Raw genomic sequence first — 27,661 nt, 5'->3', positions numbered from 1 at the left:
ATAAAATTTTGTTTTCACATACTGGCTAAGGCACTAGCAAAAACATTCATTTTCACTCTCAAATACGTGAGAATTCAAAGATTCATACCAAAATGTGGATTCATTTCCAAATGCTTCTGCATAGTATAAATCAAATTCCAGCCAGGCAAAAAAACCAACACAGCTCCGGGAACATTAAGGGTTTCGATGTACTTAAGTAGAGCTTCGATGAGTTCAAAAGGAGTTTCCTTTTCATTCAATTGAGACATGCTCAACCTTGTTTCTGGACCATATTCATCACCACAGATCAAGTTGCAATTTGCCTATAAAAAACGGGGAGACATATTTTGGATTGTCTCAGTTACTACAGCTCGTGAGATAAGGCTTCTAGACTTCTTCCACTGACTCTAATGACTTGTAATGTCATTATTTATTCTAGTTGACTAGTCACACTACAGAATACAGAAGAAATTTAATTTCCAAAAACACAGAGCTTACATCAATATACTGAACTTTTCTACTAACTAGTACTTCTCACAGGATAGGACTAAAACTCAAGCACAAACTTTTAAATTTGACTCAAACCTCTCATGGAGCCTTCTACCGAGTATATTTCTTTTTTACTGTTACTGAAATAATGCGGTATTTTCCAAAAAGTTCACATTAGAATCAATGATAAAACAAGTTGAGAAAGTTGTTACAATTGTTTTTTCCCTGCTAAATTTTCTAATCTGCTATTCATTTACATCTTCAGATCTTTTGATTAAAAAGATATAATCTTAGGTTTTCTAGCAAATTCTGTATTGCTGGCTGGCTCAGTCTATATTTCCAGATAATTCACTCTTATACTATCATTTGTCCAACTCTCAAGCACGACAAAGTAAGTCTTTCCTGTTTCTCCTAGGAAATCCCTCATTGCTCCCTGATTTAATACTCCGTCCACCTAATAATGTCATCTCCAGTCTCCTGTAGCTAAAGCTATAGCTGCTGTCTCTTAAACTTTATTGTATATATAGATCACTCGGGGATCTTGTTAAACTGTAGATTCTGATTCAGTAGATCTAGGGTGGGGCACAGGATTCTGCCTTTCTACCAGTTTCCTAGGTGCTGCAGTCTACTGAAAACACTTTGAGTAGCAAAACCTTATACAATAGTGTTGTCTCTAACCATGCCTGGCCTTTAAACATCGTATTCTTTCTTCTTTTTCTTTTGACCTTTATGCCAGAAATAATTTAACTTGTGATAGAAAACAGCTTGTCACTGAACCTGGAATTTTTTGCAGTAAAATACATCAATTAATCCAAAGGCAGACATTACAGTTTTTTAAAAAGTTTTCTGTAATGCTAATACACTGCATGTTATATTAACTCATTTTTTCTCTGCATTGACAATTTGCCCATAATGGAAATTCTTCATGAAATCCACTTACATCATCATCCTCACCACCATCATCATCCTTATCCTTCTTCTTCTTGTCTTTTGGTGGAGGAATAAAGTGGGTCATCTGAATGCAGTCTTCCAGAAAATATTCTGCCAGGGACAATCCAGTCAGGTTAAGTACTATCAACTTTCACAATGGGGCAGACTCAAATTCATTTGCTAATTAACAGTTCAAAACTACTTTAATACCCCTCCAGTCTAATTCTTCACAAATGCCAAAAAATTCCAGTAGCAATAACCTTATTTTCCTAATCAAACTCAGTGTTTCCCTCTCTTAGACACTGAAGGAGGGTGAGGTATCTTTTATACATGTTCCCACAGCGCCAGTTGGGGTATCCTCTGTGTATAACATTCAACCAAACATTTATCTATACATTTCCATTGTGTGGGAGTTATACATGGAAGAAGTAACTTCAATACAATATACCATAGTCCATCCTTCCTCTATCAGTAGGCACACACAAAATGGCTTCTAGTTAATCTGAAGAAGGATCTCAATGCAAGGACTGGAAGATCTGTTGATCAATTATGCTTGAGATTCTCAGATGTCCCCAGAATGTCTTTTTATAATCGAAACATCCTCTATATCCAAGACTCCCAAAGTGCCATTCTCATCACATCATATTTAAGGGCACATCCTATCAATATGACTTACTCCTCATAATGTTAAAACTTGATCACCTGTGGTAGTGCCTGCCAAGTTTCTCCACCGTAAAGTTACTCATTTTCCCTTCTTCCCACACTGTACTCTTTAGAAGTTATTAAACACAGCCCACTCAAGGCTTAGGTAGTTCAGGCTCACTTGTTTGAAAAGTGGGGAGACCATTTACATAAATTATTTAAAATTATTTTGTAAGCGACACTTGTCGCTATTCTTTTTATTAAACCACTTATTTACATACCAGTATAGACACATTATATTTTGGTAATCTAATACCATGTTATTTTTTTTTCTCAAACTGTTCCAGGTTTGACCATTGGGAGCTCTTTCAAGTTGGCTCCTGTGTCTCCTTATCCCCATCGTTATGGACTTTTAGGCACTTCCTTACTTTAAGGAACAAGATGTTCCAGGCTCATTTTTTTTTTTTTTTTTTTTTTTTTTGAGACGGAGTCTCGCTCTGTCGCCCAGGCTGGAGTGCAGTGGCCGGATCTCAGCTCACTGCAAGCTCCGCCTCCCAGGTTCACGCCATTCTCCTGCCTCAGCCTCCCGAGTAGCTGGGACTACAGGCGCCCGCCACCTCGCCCGGCTAGTTTTTTGTATTTTTAGTAGAGACGGGGTTTCACCATGTTAGCCAGGATGGTCTCGACCTCCTGACCTCGTGATCCGCCCGTCTCGGCCTCCCAAAGTGCTGGGATTACAGGCTTGAGCCACCGCGCCCGGCCCCAGGCTCATTTTTGTATATACTGTTTCATCCTAGAAGCAGCCATTTCTCTAGTTCCTTTAACTGGAGAAGGGCATTAAAAACAAAATCTGGATGTGGGGCATATCCCTATCTATTTGGTGTCACTGTTTCTACTCCCACTCAGCACACAGAGCTAGGAAAAAATGTGTATGTATACTAACACATGTATCCACATCTATCTGTAATTATTTCTGTATCTATCCATTTGTATCTCCATTTAGCTAAACACAGTTCATACTGATCTCTTTGAGTATAATCCAGTACCATATGGTTTGTTCTGGCAATCCCACTTACTTCTCTTTCTAGTAGTAAGAAACTAAGCTCCCACCACTTGCCATTCATTTACTTGTATGTCAATTCCAGTACACATGTTCAGCAGTTTTAGAATTAACCTGGTTGAATTACACTGGCTTAGCCATAACATCACTTCATATCTATCTACATTGTTTCTCTCTTATTTTCATGCCCTCAATTAGAATGTGCCATAATTCTTTTTATTCCCCCACAGCTACCAGATGACTATCCTAGAAAACTGTGATAACAACTCCTAAAGATAGCAAAGAAGGCTGGGCGCAGTGGCTCTAGACTGTAATCCCAGCACTTTGGGAGGCTGAGGCAGGCTGACTGCCCGAGTTCATGACTTTGAGACCAGCTTGGGCACCATGGTGAGACCTTGTCACTACAAAACATACAGAAATTAGCCAGGCGCGGTGGTGTGCACCTGTAGTCATGGGTACTCAGGAAGCTGAGATGGGAGGACTGGTTGAGCCTGGGAGCCAGAGGTTGCAGTGAGCCATTGCACCACTACACTCCAGTCTGGGCGACAGAGTGAGACCCTGTCTCAGAAAAACAAAAAGATACTAAATAACTCTCACTTATCAGAAATATATAACCTTGATATACATCCCTTAATCTTAATTCAAAATCTAGTTGCTCAGGCTCTAAAAGGGATTCTTAATTTGATTCTGGCTGCATAAACTTTTAATAGTAATTCCTATAATTACCTACACACCACAGTGATTTCCCTTTGACCATACATTTTAATTTTTAAAAGTTTGGCTTCATAAGTAAAGGCCTGGAAACTTAGTGGATATGCAAGCTACTCAAGTAGTAAATGAAACCAGGTCTCATTTCTCAGACTGTACTCACTACTGTATAAAATTACAGACAAGAAACTCCTCAAATATGCTACGATACATTTGATACTATAATTTGGTCTGTATTTTAAGTATTCTTTAAATTATACCTTCAATCTCCAGGATTAAGAAAATACAAACCCTACTGTACAAAAGCTGTTCCTATACCGCCCCCACAATATTACCTTGAACTGGGTAAGTCCTCCCATAAACTTCAATGATGGGGCAATTGAAGAAATATTCACAGAACATGCTGGTATCAATAGTAGCGGACATAAGAACAATGCGAACTTCAGGATAAGCCTGAACCACATCACGCAGTACTACCAGAAGGAAGTCAGTCTATTAAAAGACAAACAAAATGTCTGAAATTACATTAAGTTTATACAACAAGCTACCCCTAAAAGAGTTACACAGCCACAAGACATCAATTAAATTCAGTTTCTTAGATGGCTCATAAGTGCAAGATAAAGGATCACAGTGGGTCCTTTATCAATTTTTAAGATATCAATAACAATTTTTAAGAACAGTTGTAGCCTAATAGTTGTGGAGATTAGAAATGAGTGCTATTGGCCGGGCTCGGTGGCTCACACCTGTAATCCCAGCATTTTGGGAGGTCAAGGCGGGTGGATCATCTGAGGTCAGGAGTTCGAGACCAGCCTGACCAACATGGAGAAACCCTGTCTCTACTAAAAACACAAAATTAAGCCCAGTGTGGTGGCACATGCCTGTAATCCCAGGTACTCGGGAGGGTGAGGCAGGATAATCACTTGAACCCGGGAGGGAGAGGCTGTGGTGAGCCAAGCCATATTGGCCAGGCTGGTCTCAAACTCCTGGCCTCAAGTGATCCATCCGCCTCAGCCAACTGTATTTTTAAATTTTACTTACTTTATGGGAATGCATATTTTATGCTGTGTTGGGATTTCCTTTTTTACATACAACAGCATTGCTAAGAACTTCAGGAGACAATGCTTAACTATTTTCCTAAGTGGTTCCATTATTTATATATCCCCATGATCAGTGACTGGATAAGTGATCCTGCTGATTCATACTCTCCAACAATTTTAGTGTCACTTTTTATTAAATAAATGGATATAAAGCAGTGTCTTGTGATCTAGACCTACACTTTCCTATTAGTCCCAACGAGATTATCTCCATGTTTATTAGCCAAATGTTTCCTCTTCTATAAATTGCCTGTATTTTTGCTCATTTTTCTAAGTTGTTTAAACTTTTCTTATTGATTTGTAGAAGTTGCTTATATATTCCTATACTAACATATTGGAATCTTCGAGCTTGTGGTTTTCCTTAAAGTATCTTCTGATTAAACAAATGACCTTAATTTTAATATAGAAGAAAACATTGATCTTTTATTTCAAGGTTAGTGCATTTCATGTTTTCAGCAATCCTTTCAGAAGGTTTAAGATTATGCTGCCCAATACAGTAGCTTTAATCTGAATTGAGATGTACTCTAAATGTAAAACACGTACCAAATTTTGAAGACATCATATGAAGAAAAATAATGCAAAATATCTCAAATGTAACTTTTAAAATTAACAGCATGTTGTAAATATTTTAGATATTCTGGGTTAAATATGTTTAATTTCACCCTTTTAAACGTATTAGAAAAATTTAAATTATCTATGTGGCTTATATATTTCTTTGGGACAGTACTGTCTAGAAGACGCTTATTTATATTTTTGTATTTTCTACTTCAGTGTTTGAAAAACTCACGTCAACATATTTAAAGTTCTCAATCTATATGGAGTTGATTTTTGTACTTAGTTATGAGGTAGGGAACCGATTTCAACTACTTTGAAATAAACATTAGTTTCCAGTTCCATTTACTTAATTGCTTATTCCCTTTCTCACTGCTCTGACATGCCACCACCGTCTCCTAACATTGTTGCATGTAACATACAACATACAATGTACTTTTGTGCCCTGCCTTATCCCATTTGTCAACTCATGTACCTCACTGTCTCGATTATTTTAGCTTCAAAACAAGTCTTGTTATCTGTAAGGAAAGATTCTCCATTCTGCTCTTCTTTAGAAGTACTGGCTATTTGGGGCCATAAATCTATCTTTTTAAGTATTTATAATCACCTCAAGTTACATGGAAAACCTTGCTGGGATTTTAATTAGAATTGCATTCAAAATGTGAATCAACTTGAAAATAATTGATATGCTATTAAATCCTTCTATATATAAACATGGTCTTTTCTTTTTCAGTGTTCTGTAATAAAACTTATTTTTCTTGTAGAGATCTTACATGTTTTTGTTGTTTATTCTTAGGTACTGAAAACTTTGACTACTGCACTGATATCTTTTTTTTTTTTAGTTTTATTCTAGCTATTTGTGTAAGTATAAAAACTGTAGCTGCCTTTGGTATATTAACCTTTTATCCAGCCATACTATTAAATTCTATTATTTGTAGTAATTGGTATATAAGTGCACTTGGGTGTTCTGTCAGGTGACAGAACTAGGTAAGATTCTTGATAGAGAACGTGAAAAGTCTCTGTAGGCAGGGCACGGTGGCTCATGCCTGTAAATCCCAGCACTTTGGGAGGCAGAGGTAGGCGGATCACCTGAGGTCAGGAGTTCGAGTCCAGCTTGGACATGGTGAAACCCCCGTCTCTACTAAAAATACAAAAAGTAGCCAGGTGTGGTGGTGGACACCTACAATCCCAGCTACTTGTAGGTTGAGGCAGAATTGCTTGAACTCGGGTGTGGAGGTTGCAGTAAGCTGAGATGCAGCAGCTTTACTCTAGCCTGTGCAGAAGAGTGAAACTCCAAGACAAGACCGGACCAAACCAGACAAGACTGGGCTGAACCAGATAAGACTGGTCAGGACTGGACCAGACCAGACCGGACTGGACATGACCAGACAAGACTGGTCAAGACTGGACCAAACTGGACAGGACTGGACTGGACAAGGTTTCACTGTGAATAGTACACAGACCTCGAGAGACCCATTCACCTCAGCCTCCCAAAGTGCTAAGATTACAGGCGTGAGTCACCGTGCCTGGCCCAGACTTACTTACATCCTACGTCTTTTAAGCTGACCAAAACCACTTACCGTTTTACAAAAATACCAAGGACAATCCATGACATTATTCCAGTGTTTGGAGTAATTTAAACCCTAAGAACACAGCTACATTAACCAATCTTATTTGCTTTAGCTTAGTTTTGCCAAAACTCAAGATGTTTAACAAGAACAGATAAAAAAGAGGAGAAATTTTTAAGAAATGCTTTGAGGCCAGGAGGGTGGATCACCTGGGGTTAGGAGTTTGAGACCCGCCTGGCCAACATGGTGAAATCCTATCTCTACTAAAAATAAAAAAAATTAGCCAGGCCTGGTGGCAGGCACCTGTAATCCCAGCTACTTGGGAGGCTGAGGTAAGGAGAATCACTTAAACCTGGGAGGCAGAGGTTGCAGCGAGCCAAGATCGCACCATTGCACTCTAGCCTGGGTAATAAGGCTGAGACTCCGCCTCAAAAAAATAAAAAAATAAAATAAGTGTTACAGATTATCATAAGATCTAAAATCCAAATCCTTTTATTAACCTTATTTTAAATTTTATTAAATAGAAAGTACATCAAATAAAGTCACATTTCAAGCATAACAGTTAAATTTTTTTGACTGTTATGCTTGAAATTGGGAAATTCCCAATCCCTGGACACTACTGATTTGTCACCACAGATCAGATTTGCCTGTTTCTAAAATTTCATATGCATAAAATTATGTGGTAGGTATTCTTGTCTCTAGCTTATTTCTTTTAGAATAATGTTTTAAAATTTATCCATACTGATGGATGAATTAGTACTTTATTTCTTTTTGTTGCTAAGTACTATTCAATTTTATGACTTGTGATATTATGAAATATATATTTAATGGTCTTTGACCCCCTTTCCTGGCATATAACTCCTAAAACACTTAGAAACTCTGAAGTTATGTCTTGTGTTTGCTAATGATTGACTGAACTTACGGCTGATAGCCCCTGGGTAACTTCAGGATGGGGGATGGGAGAAGAAAAAAAAAAGAAATGCTTTGAGTCACAGTTGACAGTTTATATAAGCATGCTGCCCATGCACTGAAACCTTTGAAAGACACTATACTACTTGGCTTGGATATTGTTTCATATCACTTAATTGCACAGCAAGTTGATTTTACACAGGTTTTGCCAAGGACAAAAGAGGGAGGGGTTGGAAATAAATTCTAGTTTCTTCCTAATTTTGGCATGATTCTCATTAACATCTGAAAAGATCAGAGCTGAAAGCATCTAAAAAGACTCTTAATTATAGGCTGGGCACAATGGCTCATGTCTGTAATCCCAGCATTTTGGGACGCTAAGGCGGGTGGATCACCTGAGGTCAGGAGTTCGATACCAGCCTGACCATCACAATGAAACCCTGTCTCTACTGAAAATACAAAAATCAGTCAGGCATGGTGTCCCAGCTACTCAGGAGGCTGACGCAGAACTGCCTGAATGCGGGAGGCGGAGGCTGCTGTGAGCCAAGATCGTGCCACTGCACTCCAGCCTGGGTGACAGAGTGAGAATCTGTCTAAAAAAAAAAAAAACCATTATAAAATCTATCATAAACTTCCAATTCAAGGAAAAACGAATCATAACAATTCCATCAGCTATTTAGTCATAAATCATTAGTTCAATTGCTGAACTATGGCAGCTATTACTGCAGTTATACTTTACGACATAGGTCTTCACCTCCCGAATGCTTTGTGTAAAGTTTAATACAGAAAAAAAAAAAAAAAAAATTGAATAATCTCCCTAAAAAAGGATTTTCAACATCTTAGTGATTGAAGTTCATGGTTTTGATAATGATAAAAATGGGGGAAACGGAAAACAAAGACATTCTACTGATTTCTGTTAGAAATAGCAGAATTAGTACCTTACTGTACCTCTCAAGTTACTTACATTAATGTCTCTTTCATGTATTTCATCTACAATTACATGACTGATTCCTCGAATGCCTGCTTCTAATTTTCTTAGGAGCACACCTTGAAAAGAAAAACAAGCAACAAACTATAGAAAAGTTCAAAGAAGCAAATCTCTGGACAATTATATTTCAACTAGGATACCCCAGTATCATTTTAGAAAACAATCACATGTACACTTAAACTATTAAAAAGTGATAATGTACTATGAAATATAGTTTTTTCCAATGATTTTAGATTTCATTTTCTCTAAGCTACAAGATCTAATGGGTATATCATACTTTCCATGAAGGAAAAAACTGCCAAGTTTTATTTAAACAAGAAATCTGAGCCTGGCTCATTATTTCTTTACAGTCATTCTGTTCTGCTATCAAGTTTTCTTCACTAACACCACAATATGGACCCCAAAATGAAAGATCAAAATACATTACTGACCTACAGTACAAAACATTATACTGGCATGAGGACGAGGAAGTATAGACTCAAATCGAACACTGTAGCCACAGCTTTTTCCAGGCTCTTCTCCTCTTTCAAATGCAACTCGCTCTGCCACAGAAACTGCACTGATTCTTCTGGGCTGAGACAGAAAAAAAGTAAAGCGACTTAACAACTACAAAGTTAGATACACTTACTAGCATTTTTGGATTACTGTAGTAATCCAGCTGAATAATTAACAGAAACAATAAATCTACAAAAAATACTATTTGATTCTATGGCAGACTAACTTAAAAAATGTTGTTTTTCATTTTGTATATAAAATGATTCTATAATTTGTCATTGTCTTCAACTCTTAAATAGAATTCCAAGTGATTTTCCAGTAAGTAACAGGGCACACCATACGTAGGGGGGTTTGTTTTTGTTGATTGCCACACTAAAAACAGAGTTTTAGAAAATTATTTAACTGAGACCTATGGGAATCAGGAAGGTGAACAACTGCCTTCTTTGCCATATGTACTGTGACCACCTTCTGCTCAGTTATTAACTCAGTAAACAAACATTCAATGCACTTTTGCATCAGGTGCCAGAGAAGGTGCTAGAGACAGGAAACTGAAATCACTGTTTTTGATGAGCTCACATAGCAGGAAAAACTGACTGTGTATTGCTATTTCCAACAATCAATCTACAAAACTCTAAGGGAAATGCTATAGATTAAGTGTTGAACCTTTTTGTGAAAACTCTTCTGAAGTGTTCCATGTCTTCTAAGTACAAAAACAATCTTTACTTGGTGGATACTATGAGGACATGCCTAATGCACAGCTACAGAGGTACACGAAGATTTATATACTGCATGCTTTTAAGTTGCCTTGGGTTTGATTCTGTCTAAAAGTTCCTGATGACAGGTTAGATTTCAGTTCCTTGTTTGAGAAAACTTTTTCTGAGTTTCATACTTAAGTACCTATTTGATATCTCATGTTAGGACAGGACTAGGAAACCAGAGGCTGATGTAATATTTAATATAAAACATGATTTTAATTTCTATTCTCCTAATACAAGAGTTAATTAGGGTATGAGGCTAGTAACATGTAAAAGTACACTATCACCGGGCTCATATTTATCCTGCCTATAAAGATAAAAGAATGAAAGCTACTTTGTTGAACACACTGTGTAGAATTTTGGTAGCTTTTACCGATCACTATCTTCTTTGTACTAAACAATCCTTTCAATAATCTTATTTAGCAATGGATAAGGATTTTTCCAGCTATTTCACCATTTTCTTGAATTTCTCTATATTTCATAAAAATTACCAAAGTTCTGAAGGTTCTTCTCTAAGTCAGATTAGCTGTTTAAATATCAACACATCAAATATACACACTTTCATCCAGAGATTTAGTGAGAACAAAATGAGATACACAGTGCTCTGCACCTCAGTTACCCTGAAAAATAGTGTTACATGAAAGTATGAGCTCTGTATCGTTCCATCAAGAGTCCTACATACTTGAGTCAAGGAATGTGAAAATGATATTTCATTAAGGGTATAAAATGTAACCACCAAGTTTTCTGCATACTTTCAAAAAGTTGCTTGCATTCTACAATCTATCACCCCCCTTTTCTACTACTGTCTTTCCTGTAGTTTTTCTTCTTTTTTTCTTTTCTAAGACTTCCACTAACAGCTGGCTTCTAGAAAGACTTAAAATATTAGGATATTTGACTCTTCTGAGGTGTTGTGTTCACAGGCTACTGGTACTCAGAGATGGCTTTGTCACCTTATTTTCAAGTCTACGATCCTTGTGGTTTCCAGATTACTCCTAAACTGAATATGCGCAGAAGATGGCCCGTTTCCCAAGCAGTTATCTATTTTAGTTCTTAACTACCCACAAAACACAAACATCTTAAATCCCAAGGAAGCCACGTTAGAGGTTTTAAATACTAGTACAGGAGGTGCCTGTATTACCACGTATTACTAATTACAAGGGGTGCCTGTAAACCACGATCAGAAACACTTTTTGCTAAATTTGTAAGTATGACTAGAACATTAATTTCAAGACTATTCCAACAGCAAAGAAATAAATGACCCTGCAATCTCTTTCCCATATTTTGTATGCTTCTCTGATTTACCAACTTCCAGTTTCCTCAACAGCTCTTGACTTAAACAAGAAACATTTAAAATACATATTAAAAAGAGAAATTTTTCATCCCTCGTTGATTTGACTAGAAATCTGTAATTTTTCTTGAGGGGAGTGTGGCAAAATGCTTAAAAGTTAAAATATGCATACCCTCTGACCCAACAATTCTGTGTCTAGGAATTTAATCCAATTAATCAAAGAGTATACAAGTATGTTCATCCCAGCATACATATGAAAATATCAGAAACCATCTTTAAGCCTGGTGCAGTAGCTAGCCAGTGAATTCCAACATTTTGGGAGGCCAAGGCAGGAGGAATGCTGGAGGCAATGAGTTCAAGACCAGCCTGGGCAACACGGTGAGACATTATCTTTACAAAAATAAACATGAGCTAGGTCTGGTGACAGAGGCCTCTAGTCCCAGCTACTCCAGAGTCTGAGGCTGCCGTGTTGCTCGACCCAGGAGTTTGAGGTTGCAGTAAGCAATGATGGTGTGTCCCTGCAATCCCAACAGAGTAAGACCCTGTCTCTCAAGAAACAAAAAATTACTCCTAGGTTCAAGCAATCCTCCCACCTCAGCCTCCAAAGTACTCGGGACTACACTGGGGTGCCATCACGCCTAATTAATTTTTGTATTTTTTGTAGAGATGGAATTTCGCCATGTTGCCCAGGCTGGTCTTAAACTCCTGCACTCAAATAATCCAACTGTCTTGAACTCTCAAAAGTGCTGTAATTACAGGTGTGAGTCACCAAGACTGGCCTGGGTTTTGGATTTTTTAAAAATTATTCTATTCTTAAAATTTCCCCAAGGTGTATGTATTACTCTTGTAGTACACAAAAAGCAATTTAAAAAAATTCTAATTATTAATTCTTAGCTCATTAGAAATATTCACAGGACAGGCATTTTGTGTGGGATGACAATGCTCAACCTGAGAGTATCAATGAATATTTAAACACTTCTCAGACTGCATGCCACCTTACAGCGTATGAAGATGCTCTCCTTATCCCTTAAATAATCTATCGCTTTTCCCATGATCTTCTGTGCCTCAATAATTATTTTATATATTCTGCCACAGTGAATAAATACAAGGCACGGCTTATAGGTAAAACAAGTTCTACCTATACCTGTAGGGCCACTTCTATTATAAGAATATACACATATTCTATATTCCTCAAATATAAATAAGAATCAAGAACACAAAGACATCTAGAAATCATATTTGTGTAATATAACAGTAAAAACCAGGGTGGCATATATGCCTTATTTATGCCTCAGAATACTAGTAAAATCTATTCCTGCTGCATTCTAGTAGATTAAAAACACAAGCTCAAAGAGGTGATTTTGCCTAAGGACACATAAATGACTTAAGACTTCAAATTTTCTTTACTCTCAATATAATCCTTTTTCCAATTACTTTACCTTTTATTATTTTAACTATGTTACACTTGGATTGGTAAATATGCTAAAAATAAAACAGGAACTGACAAAAATGAGACTAGTTAGACAGTATCACTGATGAAAGTAAAAGGTATTTTTCCAACAGAAAGTTGGAAGAATAGTTCCAACTCTCCTCCAGATATGTGCTTTTCTTTTAATTTTCATTGCATGCATCTGCTTATCTCATTTTCTCTTTAGAATTTTACTACTCTTGCCTGGAGTCCAGCCATAGTAGTAGGTAATTCCAAGTGCTAACCTCTTTCTCACACTTCTGACTGGTTTAACTGAAGTAGCTCTAATAATACGTACTAAGCACTCACTGAGAGGTACCTGCCTGAGAGGTAGTACCTAGCTATTTGCAATGCTCTCCCACCAAGTGCCTGAAGTACAGGGTAGAGACAATGGAACTGCTTTAACCTGAGAACAGCTAATCAGTTCTTCCCTAAGTACTGGGACAAACTCGTAGGCGCTGCTCATTGCTGGTAAGGTAATACAGTGTTAGTTAAAAGGAAGAATCCTAAAAGGCAGATTGCTTGGTTTTTTAATTCTAGTTCTACTTCTTTCTGTATTAACCGTGGGCATTTTACCTTCTTTGCGCCTTAATTTACTGAAAGAGAAATACTATGTGAAATAGTACTTACATCTTAGGGTCATTACGAACTTCGATTGAGTTTTTTCTTAAAAGCTACTGCTTAATATAGAACATGGCATACAGTAAAGTTAACCATTACCTGTTTTACTGGTTTTTATTCAATATCAAGGTGGTAAGACAGAGATGATAAAGATTTGGATGAACGTTAGGACAAAGAATTCTCAATCTTGACAGTCTGATTCTAGGCCCAGAGACTCCCTTTAGCCCAGATAAAAAGAATCCCTCATAGTCCAGTTCTGCTTACTAGTGTAGCATACTGGAGATTGGAAAAAGACTTAAGTTCTTTTTATGGTTCTTTTTTTTTTTTAAATTTAATTTCAAGGGCACAACACTCTAACTCTCATAACCTTATATAATTACAAAAAGTACTTAAAGAAAGAATTAGAAATACTCTGGTCTCTAGGTATTTCATGGTTGGTCTACTACTTACCTGAGTTACTACAATGTTACACTCTGCTGCTCGGTCATTCTGGATAAAGTCATCTAGAATGAACTGGGGAACCTGTGTGGTTTTCCCACACCCAGTAGCACCTCTAATAATGACAACTGAATTTTGACTGATTGCCTCCAGAATCTCACTTTCAAATTTCTTCACAGGCAGTAACTCTCTCTCCTGCAAGATCTGCATTAGAAAAGTCACACTTTAGTTAAATTTCTACCAACACATTAGAAGCAACTGTCTTGATCCTTCAAAAAATTTCCATCTCTAGAGGTCAGGAGCAGTGGCTCACGCCTGTAATCCCAGCACTTTGGGAGGCTGACGATCATGAGCTCAGGAGTTCGAGACCAGTCTTGCCAACATGGTGAAACCCCGTCTCTACTAAAAATACAAAAATTAGCCAGCTGTGGTGGCGTGCGCCTGTAATCCCACCTACTTGGGAGGCTGAGGCAGAACGGCCTGAACCCAGGAGGCAGAGGGTGCAGTGAGCCGAGATCATGCCACTGTACTCCAACCTGGGCAACTGAGTGAGACTGTCTCGAGAAAACAAACAAACAAAAAAACCAAACTTCCATCTCTAAAAAACTTACTCATTTCCATTGGCTTAGTGATAAAATTTTTTTTTTTTTCAGAAAAATTTCTCTAATAGAACTGCTTCTTTTCACTAAACTTCTGAAGAATGTATCTTTTGGTGTTGTCCAAAAACTAAATTTTCTCATTGTCCCTGAACATCGCACATGCACTCTTTCTAACATTTTACTTTTTTATTTGGAAAACACAAAGACAAACAACAACAAAAAACCCAACAACAAAAGGAGTTACTGCCCTGAATCTCTCCACTTTTATTAAATTACATTAAGAAGTGAAATTATCTCCCAGGCCCTCAACTCACAGCAACTAACTTCTGGGCCAACTAGGATTAAGCAGTTCGGTACATATCTTTTGGTTTGCCATCCTAAAAAGGGCAAAATGTATTATTCTCTGACTTTTTACCCAAACCTAGAACGTTCTGAAACTCTGGGCACTACATGTCTAAATAATTCACACTTACTGCTTGCAAATCATGATCCTGTTCCAACTGGTACATCAATTCATTCTTGAGGTCCATGCTTATTTGCTCTGGAGTAGCCTGTAAAACAAAAAGCCAACATGGTCAAACAAAAGCATGTAATTCGGCTTCAAAATAAATCCATTTTTTACCTAGACATACTAATGAAGTATAGTCAAGAGTAAAACACAAGAGTCTCATCTCAAAAACAATATTGCACTCACAAAAGCCAGAGGCCCCTCATCAATGTTGCTACTAGTCCAAGGATTCCAGTTGGATTGTGGAGGTGACCAAGGAACCACACCCACTTGGTTTTGTCGCTGAGATGGTTCAAAGTGAGCCAATTTGCCAATGTTGAGTGCAACTGGCACAGAAGGATCTTCAGGCTATTAAAAAACAAGAAAAAAAAAATATGACTTGCTTGTCTACTGAGTGTTTTAGGCAAATGTGAACTAAACAGCTTTATGCTTACCGGGGGCAAAATCTCAAGATTTAGCTCTTGAATGATGTTTTGCAGTTGATGCTCTAAATCTTGAGAGAGGTTTACTTTGTAAGGCTCCACCTACGGAAAAAGGATCACAAATAACAACACTACTCAAATCTACTACAATGGGGCTAAGACTATACAGTCAACACTAAGTCTACAATATTCCTAAACCAACAGTCAGTTCCCTTTAGTGCAAGAATTACTTCAATGATTATTTACTCACTGCCTATTATGAACATCATGCCAGAGAGAGATGATTAGCAGGACCATTTTCATTTCCTGAGGTAAGATTCCTTGAAATTAAACTTCTTTAGCCAAATACTAAACAAGAGCTAAATTGAATCTTACACTATCTCACAAGTCTATTAAATCTAAAGACTCACTGTCTCTCCTTCCTTCTTCTTTGTAAGTCCGGAGTAAGCTTCAACCACTCCAAGATGGTAGAGTTGTCTGACAAGTGACAGGGCACAGGACTGTGCTGCCAGTTTCTTATTTGATCCATGTTCTCGTGCAAAAATCCCTGTAATGTAAGGTCAGGATTATCAGAAAGAAATCATCTAACTGAAGAAACATCACAAGAAACTATGGGCTTTCGTACACAAGCAGCCCTCAAATACAATGTATGCCATGGGTTCTAGTTCATTTTTATTCTATTAATATCTGCTAAACAAAAGAAATTGCCCAACAGCTTAGCAACTAAATAACCAACTGTTTTGATTACGGGCTGATACTAGGACTCATACAAATCAATATTATAAAAGCAAATAACCTATTTCAACAAAGTTGTCACTGTTAAGATCATCGGGCATTAAAATAGGGGAAGAAAACACAGTTTGAAAAGACAAAGAGTAAAAAATAAACCAGTAAAAGTAACTGGGTCCAGAGTGGTTAACTAGACCAGGATTTGGGAAACTTTTTCCATAAAGGGTCAAATAATAAATATTTTAGGCTTTGCAGGCCATATAGTCCCTTGTCACAACTACTCAACTCTGCCTTTAATGTGTGAAAGCAGTTACTGACAACAGAGTTTGACAAACCACAGGCCTGGGAATGGCTTTACGTTTTTCAGGAGTTGTAAAATTAAACGAAAACAACAATGTGTGACCTGTGAAGTCTAAAATATGAGTGTAGCTATGTTACACAATAAAACAGTTCTTATAAAAACAGGCAGTACGTTGGATTTGGCCAGAGGGCTATAGTTTGCTGACTTCAGCATTAAACTAAAGCTAAGTTACTCATATCCTTAAAGAAAATATTAATAGAAAGTTTCCTCTCCTCCAGTATCATTCAGCTTTAGGAGAGATGAATATAAAGCAAAGGAGTACAAAGATATCTTTCTGCCTAACTAGCCTCATTAACCTCGATAAGCGAGCTGACATAAGTTAGCCTGCCTTTATCCTCTCTCCCTTAGTATTAGCCATCCACTCAAAGTAACTCATTTTATACATAAAAATGAAAAAATGTTTTAAGGCCAGGCGCAGTGGCTCACCCCTGTAATCCCAGCACTTTGGGAGGCTGAGGGGGGCGGATCAGAAGGTCAGGAGATTGAGACCATCTGGCTAACATGATGAAACCCTGTACCTACTAAAAAATACAAAATAATTAGCTGGGCATGGTGACTGGCACCTGTAGTACCAGCTACTGGGGAGGCTGAGGCAGGAGAATGGGGTGAACCCGGGAGGCGGAGCTTGCAGTGAACCGAGATCACACCACTGCACTCTAGCATGGGCAACAGAGCAAGACTCCGTTTCAAAAAAAAAAAAGTTTAAAATTCTTTGACGCTGGCAGACTCCTAATTATCCCACTGTGTCTTACCTTTGAAATACTACACTAACATGGTCTGTTGTCACATGCAAACTGGGAGACTTTGCCTCTAATTTATAATTACTAATATTCTAAAATATACTCTAGATGCTATCTTATCTCATGTGCTCTTTCAATAATACAGCTTCTGTGTATGTGGCTCAAGACTTAAATGTGAAGATTCCTTCTCTATACAAAGACTTGGAATATTGGGGAAACAGTAACACTTACTTCTGCCCAGCTGCTTGATATAAATGGTCATTTCTGCAATAAAGCTCCTGTAACAACATATACAAGCAAGGTTAGAAATTTCACTGTTAGAAACTGGCAAATCCAGGTCTCCCAAGTCAGGCAGGCTTTCCAACTGCTTAGGCAAATCACAGAAAAAAAAAAAAAATTACCAACATTTATTACTGCCCAACCCTAGAACAAATGAAGTATATAAACTTCATATAATATACAACATGGCATAAGACAACTATAATCAAAGTTGATGAGCCAATTGTTCATGAAAGGAAAACGTTAGGGTATTAGATTTTATATTTACTTACTCTTATTCCAAAGGCTGGAGTCTCAAGAGCTATAACACATTCCACGAAAAGGAATTTTCCACTTAGCTTGGAGCCAAGAAATAAAGCAGGCCCCAAATGTTTTACATTACGGTTATAATTATTTTAAGAGTCCTTTGCATAGGCCACCCATTAATGACTGCGATCTATTAAGCTAATATACACAAACACACATGTACATACACTTTGTGCATAATCAATGGCTCCTGAGGCAGAGTTCTCATGTCTGCCTGCAGTTGGAAACAGCCCTGGATGACAAAAAACTTAGCCTATTTTTACCACATTTATTTAAATCAGGTCCTGGAGAATAAAACACATGTTGTAACATTACATCTAAAACTGCTAGCAGAGTCTAAAAAATGAATTTAGGTTTTAGTTAGGGAAAAACTGCCCTTTGAAAACTATGCATTCTGGTCCCTTCACTGCTCAGATACATTCTAACCTAGACTTGGTGGTGTGAATAAAAGGCTGGGCGAGGCTTAAGAAAAAAATAAATGTTAAGACTCCTTCCTATACCTCGTGTGAACTGACCTTCAGGCACAGCGGCTTCAGGGGTCAAAGGCCACTGGCTTTCAGGGGAACAACATCCACCCTTTCATTAATGACATCGATGCCAGTATGTTTCTCAGCCAGGCTTAAAGTCAGCACTCAATCTCATTCTCCTCCACCTAGGGGGAACAGCGACACCAGAAATCAGTTTACAATAGTTTCCCATGTGATTGCTTAGTTCAGCCTAAGCAGCAGCACATGTGTGTATGAACACAGACCTCTGGTGTTGCTGTCTGTTATGCCTTTAAATAAAAGGACATACAAAGAGCAATGCTGTCCTGGTTCCCCCAATTGTCTGTGCCTCCCACATTGTCTTTTCCTGAATTCTTCACTGCTTTGTATCAGAAATCTATGGTAAGATACTGATAACAAAAAATGTCTGCAACGATGAGCTTCAGGCACACTTAGTTATCTTACTGTTCTTAAAGTCACCAAGTGCTACCAAGCCCAATCCGTTCAGAAAGACAAAATATGAAAGAAAACAAATCATCAACAAATGTATCACTCCTTTGCAACCTGAGGGTTTTAAAAGGCTGACACCAGAAATATTTGAGAATTCAGGATTGAACAAAACAGTGGGAGGAAGGGGGAACCATGCTCTAAATATCATTTTGATCAGTGACAAAATTTTGTATTAATAATAATAATTTCAGGGTCGCTAGATGCATCCAAGGGAGAACACTTTGATTTTCGATAAAAATATTTTTTAATATATTTGGATAATTTATTTCGTAAGTACGGACAGCAAACTGAATCATTCAAAAAGGTTTCCATTACAACCTCCCCTCCCTTCAAATAAAAATACATCGCTCCCCAGAAAAGTCTAATCCATATGAGCCTTCCTGGGAGTAATAATTACTACACCCTGGAATGCTCTCAGGAAGAACAGCAAGCAGGCTGAGAAACATACTGTTAAAACGATCTCCCTTTACATTCAGTTTTATATATTTAACAGTAAAAAAGTACACCCCACATACAAAGACCAAGGCTGTTCCTTTTCGACCTTATAGCCCTTAAATTTCAATAGGACTCCTAAGAAAGCTGGCAGTTTTCAAGGCTTAAGTGAAATGTGGATGTAGATGCAATACAATGTACTTCTGGGACTCAAAACTTAAGTATCTAACCTGACCCATTAAAGAAATAGTAACGGCCTCTAACAATACCAAGGTGAAAAAAATCACCACCTTTGGCTGGTTTTTAAATCAACTAGGGACAAACTAGCACTTGTGGTTATGACTTTTGCCTCTAAGATTCAAAGGAGCATCTCAAATGTCTAGCATGACAAAAAGCAGATTTACGCTGAACTTCTTACACAGCTAAAATTCACACTCGTGAAAACCATGGAAACTGCACAATACATATCAATAATTATTCTTCGGCAAATCAACGTATCTTTTAACAACTCACTTCTAATCCACACAATTAACCAATGTACAAAAATAGATTATATTCAACAGTGAATATCCAAAACCACCTTAACTTACTACAGAAGGAAAAGAACGAAACAAGCAAACCTGTTGTGATCAGGACCCACTTGGGTGTACTTATATTCTCCTTGGATCTTTTCTTTCTGAAAATACTGGTTTAGACGAGCTTTAGCATTTTCCAAGGTCCAGTTTCCATGAAGCCCAGCATTTAAATCTACTTCTTCTGATTCTAGAGTCTGCAGAATCAATGATAAATTTGGCTGCATTAAGTTTAGTTATACATACTTAAGACCCAGAAAGTTTTAATAACATCTTTGTACTATCCTTTATAATGCAAAAGCTGTTTTGATAGTTTATAATCCTAGTCAAACTGAACCAGAATTAGTTTCTACTGCATCTAAAGGCCCTATTATATAAACAAGCTATTGGTTAATACATTGCGTTTAAATTCTTCCAAAAAAAAAAAAAAAAAGTGACTTCTTTGTGCTTGTTTTAACACTCTGAATACATTTAATGGAAAAATAAGCTATACTACTAAAGACATTTTTTACTCTAAGTGCTCATAAAATAAGGTCCCCTGAGATAATTACATTTCCTATAAAGTTGAAGAGGAAACCTTTTTATTATTACCAAGAAAAAATACTCTTTCCTCCATAGGCAATGTGAATAACAAGAGTAAATGGATGGCTTAGCTTTATGATGACTTGTGCTAATAAGTAGTCTCGAATAACCTCTTAAAAAATGCACCCAATTACTAACTTGTTAATATCCTAAGCCTTGCTGTTAACTAAGTCCCAAATCACATTCTCAGAGATGTAACCTAGGGTGCTGGCCTTACCGCTTGCACTTCTTGTTCTTCCTTTCTTGAGTAGTAATCCTTCAAGTTGGCTCCTCGGTCCCATGTGGGCCCAGGAACACCATAGCCAGAGGCCCCTACCTCAGAATTATTTTCTGTTAAAAGAAAAAAAATTGTTCTCTTAATGAGTCGTAACTGTAGAAAAATCCTAAATACATTAAATAATTATCCTAATTTATGGCTGGGCATGGTGGCTCACACCTATAATCCCAGCACTTCTGGAGGCTGAGGAGGGTGGATCACTTGTGGTCAGGAGTTTGAGACCAGCCTGGCCAAAACAGTGAAACTCTGTCTCTACTAAAAACACAAAAATTAGCCGGGCATGGTGGCATGTGCCTGTAATCACAGCTACTAGAGAGGCTGAGGTGAGAGAATCACTTGAACCTGGGAGGCAGAGGTTGCAGTGAGCCAAGACTGCACCACTGCACTCCATTCTGGGTGACAGAGCGACACTCTGCCTCAAAAAAAAAAAAAAAAAAGAATTATCCTCACTTATATTTTGGCCCTCCATGTTTAGAAATTTATGGTTTCAATTTGGAAAGGAGCCTGAAATGTCCATGGCTTACTTGAAAAGTGTTACATCAATCCCTGAAGTACAGGTTCCAACTACAAATTCTGAGGCTAATACGCAGGGGGAAGCTAGCTTAGTAGTGAGTGACAGAAGTGGCTGTAACAGGAAGTGGCTAATTTAGCATATATTATCAATATAGCTTTGTTTTAAACTTGTTACATATGTAACAACAGATTGAACAATAAAACCATTTCTTTGATAAATGTGACTCTGAAAAGATAGCTACCTGCTAGGACTAACGACGGAAATAAGGTAACTATTGATGAAAACGCCAAATAAGTAAAAACAGCAGCTAGCACTATTAACTCTAAGTTTATTACATGCATTTAAAAAAGTTTATCCCTCAAAGCAATCATATGAAGCAGATACTACTGTTATTTAATAAATAACAGATGTGAGACTTAAGCAATCTGACCAAAATCCTAGTTAATCTACCATATGGTAGACATACCAATACAAGCTGTGACTATACACTTAAGTCCTCACTTAACGTCACTGCTAGATTCTTGGAAACGAAGACTTTAAACAATGTTGTAAGAGAGTAACATTGAAGGAAATAAAGTTATTCTAGGACCTGCTGTAAGTCATTCTGCAGTTTCCAAGAACCTACTGAGGACTTACTGCATACAGAATTCAGCAATGGCCAGGATCCACAGGGTAAACAAGTCAACAATGTATTAAGAATAAAGAACAAGAAAAGGCAATTCATAATATTCTTTCACCAAATATTCTAGCCTATGCAAAATCTATTTATTCAGAGAAAAATTTAGTAAAAGCTAATGATGGCAAACAACTATGCTGTACCACACGTTCTAAGAAAAAAATAAACGATCTGGTAGTATGTGCAAATTTATGAAGGCCTTGGGTTGTCTCTTAGCATCAAGAGTTTACTGCAGTTCTTTCTACCCAAAATGAGAAACAGAGATGGTGATCAAGACTGTATATATCTTATTCTCCATCATGTGCACGCATTCAAGTCCCTCACCTGCTTTGAGAGCCAGATGAGGAGGAAGAGGTCCTCCCATGGTTGCTGGTAAATCTCCTTCAGCATTTGCTGTAGTGTCAGGAGTATCAGTAAGTGGGGGCGGAGATGCTACCTGCAAGAGAAAAAGTCAAGGCAGTTGTCAGTGCTTTCGACTTCACAGGGACTAATACATTCTTTTAATATTTAAGAGAGACCCATGTGTCATGCCTCCTTTCTTTGTAATATTACCATCTTTGTTTAGAGGTTAAGTTTGTAGAGCAGTGCATCTCAAACTGTCTAAAATGAAGAACTGGCGGAATGTTTCCCCTAATCCACTGGGAACAACCTGTCACAATACTGTATTTCTAAATGTCTACTTATTTCTGTACTTACCTCCTCACAAACTGTAAAATTTTGAGTAACACTGCTCCGGGGCCCATTTTTAGTGCAGTGTTTAGTACTGATTTTAGATAATACCCTTTAAAGCAGTCAAGAAAGTATTTTTCTACTCCATTTCTTAAGTATTTTATTGGTCATTAGTGTTTACTTTTATCAAATGCCTTTTCCAAAGCCTTTATTAAAATGATCACCAAGTAGATATTTTTCTTATAAAGTCATTAATGCGCTGTATTAGGAAAGTTTAATCACAGGGTTTTGCCTCAGATGTGCTGTTACATAAAATGTATTAGTTTTCTAAACTAAGGAAAATTCTGAATTCTCAAACCCATCTAACCACATGGGTTTTAGGATAAAGAACTGAGATCTATGTAAACTTTTCCTTAACTAGATGGGATGGACTATTTCTGCTTGCAAAGAATATTTAAAAATTTCACTTATTTTTACTTTCTAATTCAGCAATTTCTGATTTTATCGCTATTAATTTCTTCCTGTTTTATTCTGAGATGAAAGCTTACTAAAATTCATTCAAAAAGCTGTTTTTTGTGCAATAGTGTAACCAATGTTCTTTTGAATAAATGACTGTTCCTCTTATCATTCCCAAGTTTTGACAGACACTGTTATCTAAATAGTCTATGATCATAATTTAAAATTTTCACGCCGGGCGCAGTGGCTCAAGCCTGTAATCCCAGCACTTTGGGAGGCCGAGACGGGCGGATCACGAGGTCAGGAGATCGAGACCATCCTGGCTAACACTGTGAAACCCCGTCTCTACTAAAAAATACAAAAACTAGCCGGGCGAGGTAGCGGGCGCCTGTAGTCCAAGCTACTCCGGGAGGCTGAGGCAGGAGAATGGCGTGAACCCGGGAGGTGGAGCTTGCACTGAGCTGAGATCCGGCCACTGCACTCCAGCCTGGGGGACAGAGCGAGACTCCGTCTCAAAAAAAAAAAAAAAAAAAAAAAAAATTTTCACTTAGATCTAAATTCAAATTTCCAATTGTCTATTAGGGTTTTTGGCCGCTTTGTTACTTTTTCACATTACCACTTTGCTTCTGCCAGTATGTACGTCAGCATTTCTAAAGCTAGAATTGTTAATTTTTTTCTTTTCTGCTTTCCTCTAGAGAGCTTATACCTTGAGATAACCTCCAAGGTTGGGGTTATGGAGACAAAGTAGAACCTACTCAAGGGTCAGCCCTAATAACCAAGGCCCAGAAAAATTCAGTGGGCAGTACTGGCACCACAATGCTAACTAGTCCTCCTCTACCACCTTGCCACTCCAGGGCCTCAAATTCCTCTCTACCCCACTCTCTATCTACACCAACCTAAAAGAAAATTCCTAACCTATGAGAATTGAGGTGTCTGAGTGATGCAACTTCTATTTTCCAGTGATGGGGAGGATTTCCTTTTTTAACATTTCAAAATAAATTAAAATAGGTTAGGTATAAAGAGTATTCAAAGTGTCACAGTACATAATCTTGGCTCTGCCTAGTCAAGTCAGCAATATGAGAAAATACTTTTTCAAGGTTATAAAAATAACATACACAACATATATTTATCACATTAAAATATACATTTTAAACAAAAATACACAGATTTTAGCAACATTGACAATGCTATAGGCCATTTATTTCTTTTTCTATTCTCACAATCTGTTCCCATTTTAAAACTTTTTTTTGAGATAGGGTCTCATACCATCACCCAGACTGGAGTGCAATGGTGCAATGACAGATCACTGCAGCCCCAACCTGCTGGGCTCAAGTGATCCTTCCACTTCAGCCTCTGGAGTAGATGGGACTACAGGCAGCCACCACCATTCCCAGCTAATATTTCTATTTTATTTTTGTAGAGATGGGGTCTAGGTTGCTGAGGCTGGTCTTGAACTCCTGGACTCAAGTGATCCTCCTGCCTCTATCTCCCAGTGTCAGTATTACATGTGTGAGCTGTCATGCCATTTTTCTTTTTTTGAGACAGGGTCTGGCTCTGTCACCCAGGCTGGATGATTTAGCCTACGTAATAGTCAAGTCCTGATGTGTTCATTACAAAAAGACACAAGTATCTGACAGAATACCCAAGCTTGTAGTAGTATTATGTATGAATACTTAAGGATATGGTTCCACATTCTACCAAGAGGAAGATTAAAAAAAATTAAGGAGCAGTCACAGACAGAAAGATAATTAGAGAATCCAGTGCCAGAGAAAACAGAAAAATGTGTTGGGTTGGAGGATGTGATCAATAAAGCTGAACGATGATGAAATTAAAAAAACGGGGGGTATGTGCGCATATTTTACATTGAAAAAAATTTTTTGATACGACAAAAGACACAAGTAAAGTTATAATGGGCAAAATGAGAAAAAATATTTGTGACACATCGCAGATAAGGAGTTAATATTGCTAATATATAAACAAACGCAGAGGAAAAGACCAAGAATCCAATGAAAAAAAAAACGGGAGATACACGTACAGGCAGTACACAGAAATATGTATGTAAATGACCTTTAAAGTTCAAAAGATGTTTGATTTCACTCATAATTTTAAAAAGCAAATTAAAAGTATAAGTTATCTAAAACTAGTGATGAGGTTACAGATCAAGGTTTCTCAACATTAGCACCACTGACATTTCAACCAGATAATTTGTTGCAGAAAGTTTTTCTGAGTTTTTAACTCCTTGGCTTCTACCCACTAGATGCCATCAGCACACCTTCAAATTCAAACATCTCCAGACATTACCAAACCTCCCATAAGGAGTAAAGCTTATAAAACGATCAGAAAAATCTCAACATTAACTGGATATCTGATTATATTAAGACACTATTCTTAAATTTTTCTTTTAGGTTTGATTATAACACTTTTTTTTTTAACAAAAGGATTGTTTTAATTAAAAACTGAAATATTAACAGATGAATAAGATGTTGGGATGCTCCAAAATAATCTAAGAAAGGGTAGCAGTTAGAAATGAATAAAATTGAAAGTGCTGCAGCCAGATGATTGAAACACAGAGTTTCAATATTCTACAACTGTCCACAGCAAAAAAATTTTAAAATATCCTCTACACGCTCACTTTTGGCAAATGTAATTTATTGCATGAAAGGGCAAGTTTCAGATGAAATAAGTGAAATGAAAAAGGATTTGCCTAGAATGAGGAGGTAAGATGAAGATGGTAGCTGGTAACACCTTGGTTACATGTCCCTGCCCAAATTTCATGTCCAATTTTAATCCTCAATGTTGGAGGTACAGCCTGAAGAGTAGTAACTGGATCACGAGGTGGGTTTCTCATGTATGGTTTAGTGCCACTCTCCTTGGTACTGCTATCCTAGCAACAGTGAGTGCGTTCTCTTGAGATCTGGTCATTTAAAAGTGTGTGGCATCTTCCCCTTTACTTTCTCTTGCTCCTGGACATCCCTGCTTCCCCCCTTCACCTTCTGCCATCATTCTAAGTTTCCTGAGGCCTCTTCAGAATCCAAGCAGACTCCAGTACCATGCCTCCTGCAAAGCCTGCAGAATTGTGAGCGAATTAAATCTGTTCTTTATAAAGTATGCAGTCTCAGGTATTTCTTTATAGCAATGCAAGAATGGACTATGGGGTTAAAAGTAGAAATGAGTTGTTATAATTTCTTCTCCCAAATTCATCCATTCATTTATTCAGTCAACCAAAAAACATTCAAGGGTCTGCTATAGACCAGGAACCATTCTAAATGTTGGGGATAGAGCAATGAACTAAAAACAAAAAAAACCCTGCCCTCATGAACTTACATTCTCATACAATCAAACAAAAATAAATTACATTGGAACAAGGTTTCTCATCTTGGTGACATTTTAGGCTGGTTCTTTGTTGTAGGAGGCTGTCGAGTGCACTGTTGGTTATCAGCAGCATCTCTGGCCTTCGCCTTCTACATGTCAGTGGCCGCCTCCAGTTACAACAACAAAAATATCTCCAAACATTGCCAAACGTTCCTTGGGGGGACAAAATTGTCTTCAGTTGAGAAACACTGAGTTAAAAGTAAGTGTTATGGAGAAAAATGAAGCACTGAAGGGGTTTAGGAAGTAATCTGAGGGTGACAGTGAATTTATAATATAAAATAGGACAGCTGGGGAAGAGTACTTCAGGTAGAAGAAACAGGTATAAAAGTTTTGAGGCAGAAAGATGACGGCATATTTGAAGACCTATTAAGAAGTACAGTGTAGCTGGAACAGAGGAAATAAGGAAGAAAAGTAGGAAATCCACAGAGCATTTAATAGAAAACATCTGAGCCATGTTAAAACATTAATAAAAAAATGACATATGGGATTACTTCTGGTTGTAGCGAAATAAGTTCCTGTAAGACTGACCCTCCTGCAAATAACATAAACTTTAGGGGGAAAAAATACAAACACACACACACAACACACCAGAACTATGTGCAGGCAATAAAAAAATGACCAAAAAATAGCAGGTAGATTCTTGAGAGAAGTTAAAATGGGGAAGCACAGAGTATCAAGGGTCTACTTCCAGCTTATTTGTAGCTTTTAGCCTGAGGGAAGCCATCCCAGGCAGCTGAAACTCCAAGGAAACCATCTTTTTGGCCTGAAGAATCAGGATTAGAGTTCAGGGAAAGCAAAGCTGCTAGAAAGTGAGGGAATGCTGGAAAGGAAACAGCCAGAGAGGAGGAGCCCCAAATTCTGTATATGAAATCTCTGGCTAACCCTTGAAAACCACACATGTACAGGGTAGATTCCAAAGGAGACCTGAAGGACTCTTCCATGGCTGTCCTATTTAAATAATCAGAAAACTGAGATGAGATTTGAGTTAACACCCAAAAGACAGCACTTGTAGTTTGAGTTCAATCAAATTAAATGCCTGATTAAAAACAAAACACAACAACCAAATCAATGCTCTCTGGAGGAGTATGACACTATTTCAGAGTCTCCATAGCATAATATTCCAATGCCCAGGATGCAATCCAAAATTATTTGATATATAAAAAGGAAAATGTGATTCAACCTCAAGAAAAT

At 37.6% G+C, this 27,661-nt stretch overlaps 1 protein-coding gene across 1 annotated transcript in view; it reads right to left on the bottom strand.

The window, feature by feature from the left end:
* The window catches only part of DHX9 (DExH-box helicase 9), a 46,704-nt gene that overhangs the window by 10,544 nt on the left and 8,499 nt on the right, over positions 1-27,661 (bottom strand). The window contains 14 exon segments of the mRNA XM_033200773.1: positions 89-302; positions 1,409-1,509; positions 4,144-4,300; positions 8,893-8,975; positions 9,348-9,489; positions 13,994-14,185; positions 15,054-15,131; positions 15,275-15,436; positions 15,523-15,612; positions 15,921-16,057; positions 17,572-17,618; positions 19,973-20,121; positions 20,724-20,836; positions 22,298-22,409. Coding sequence (XP_033056664.1) covers positions 89-302; positions 1,409-1,509; positions 4,144-4,300; positions 8,893-8,975; positions 9,348-9,489; positions 13,994-14,185; positions 15,054-15,131; positions 15,275-15,436; positions 15,523-15,612; positions 15,921-16,057; positions 17,572-17,618; positions 19,973-20,121; positions 20,724-20,836; positions 22,298-22,409 — 1,777 coding nt within the window.

The sequence above is a fragment of the Trachypithecus francoisi genome, unplaced genomic scaffold (assembly GCF_009764315.1).
Source record: "Trachypithecus francoisi isolate TF-2019V2 unplaced genomic scaffold, Tfra_2.0 Lachesis_group5, whole genome shotgun sequence".
In the NCBI taxonomy this organism is placed as follows: domain Eukaryota; kingdom Metazoa; phylum Chordata; class Mammalia; order Primates; family Cercopithecidae; genus Trachypithecus; species Trachypithecus francoisi.
Note: the sequence above shows the minus strand (reverse complement) of the source record. Positions and strands in the feature narration are given on the sequence as shown.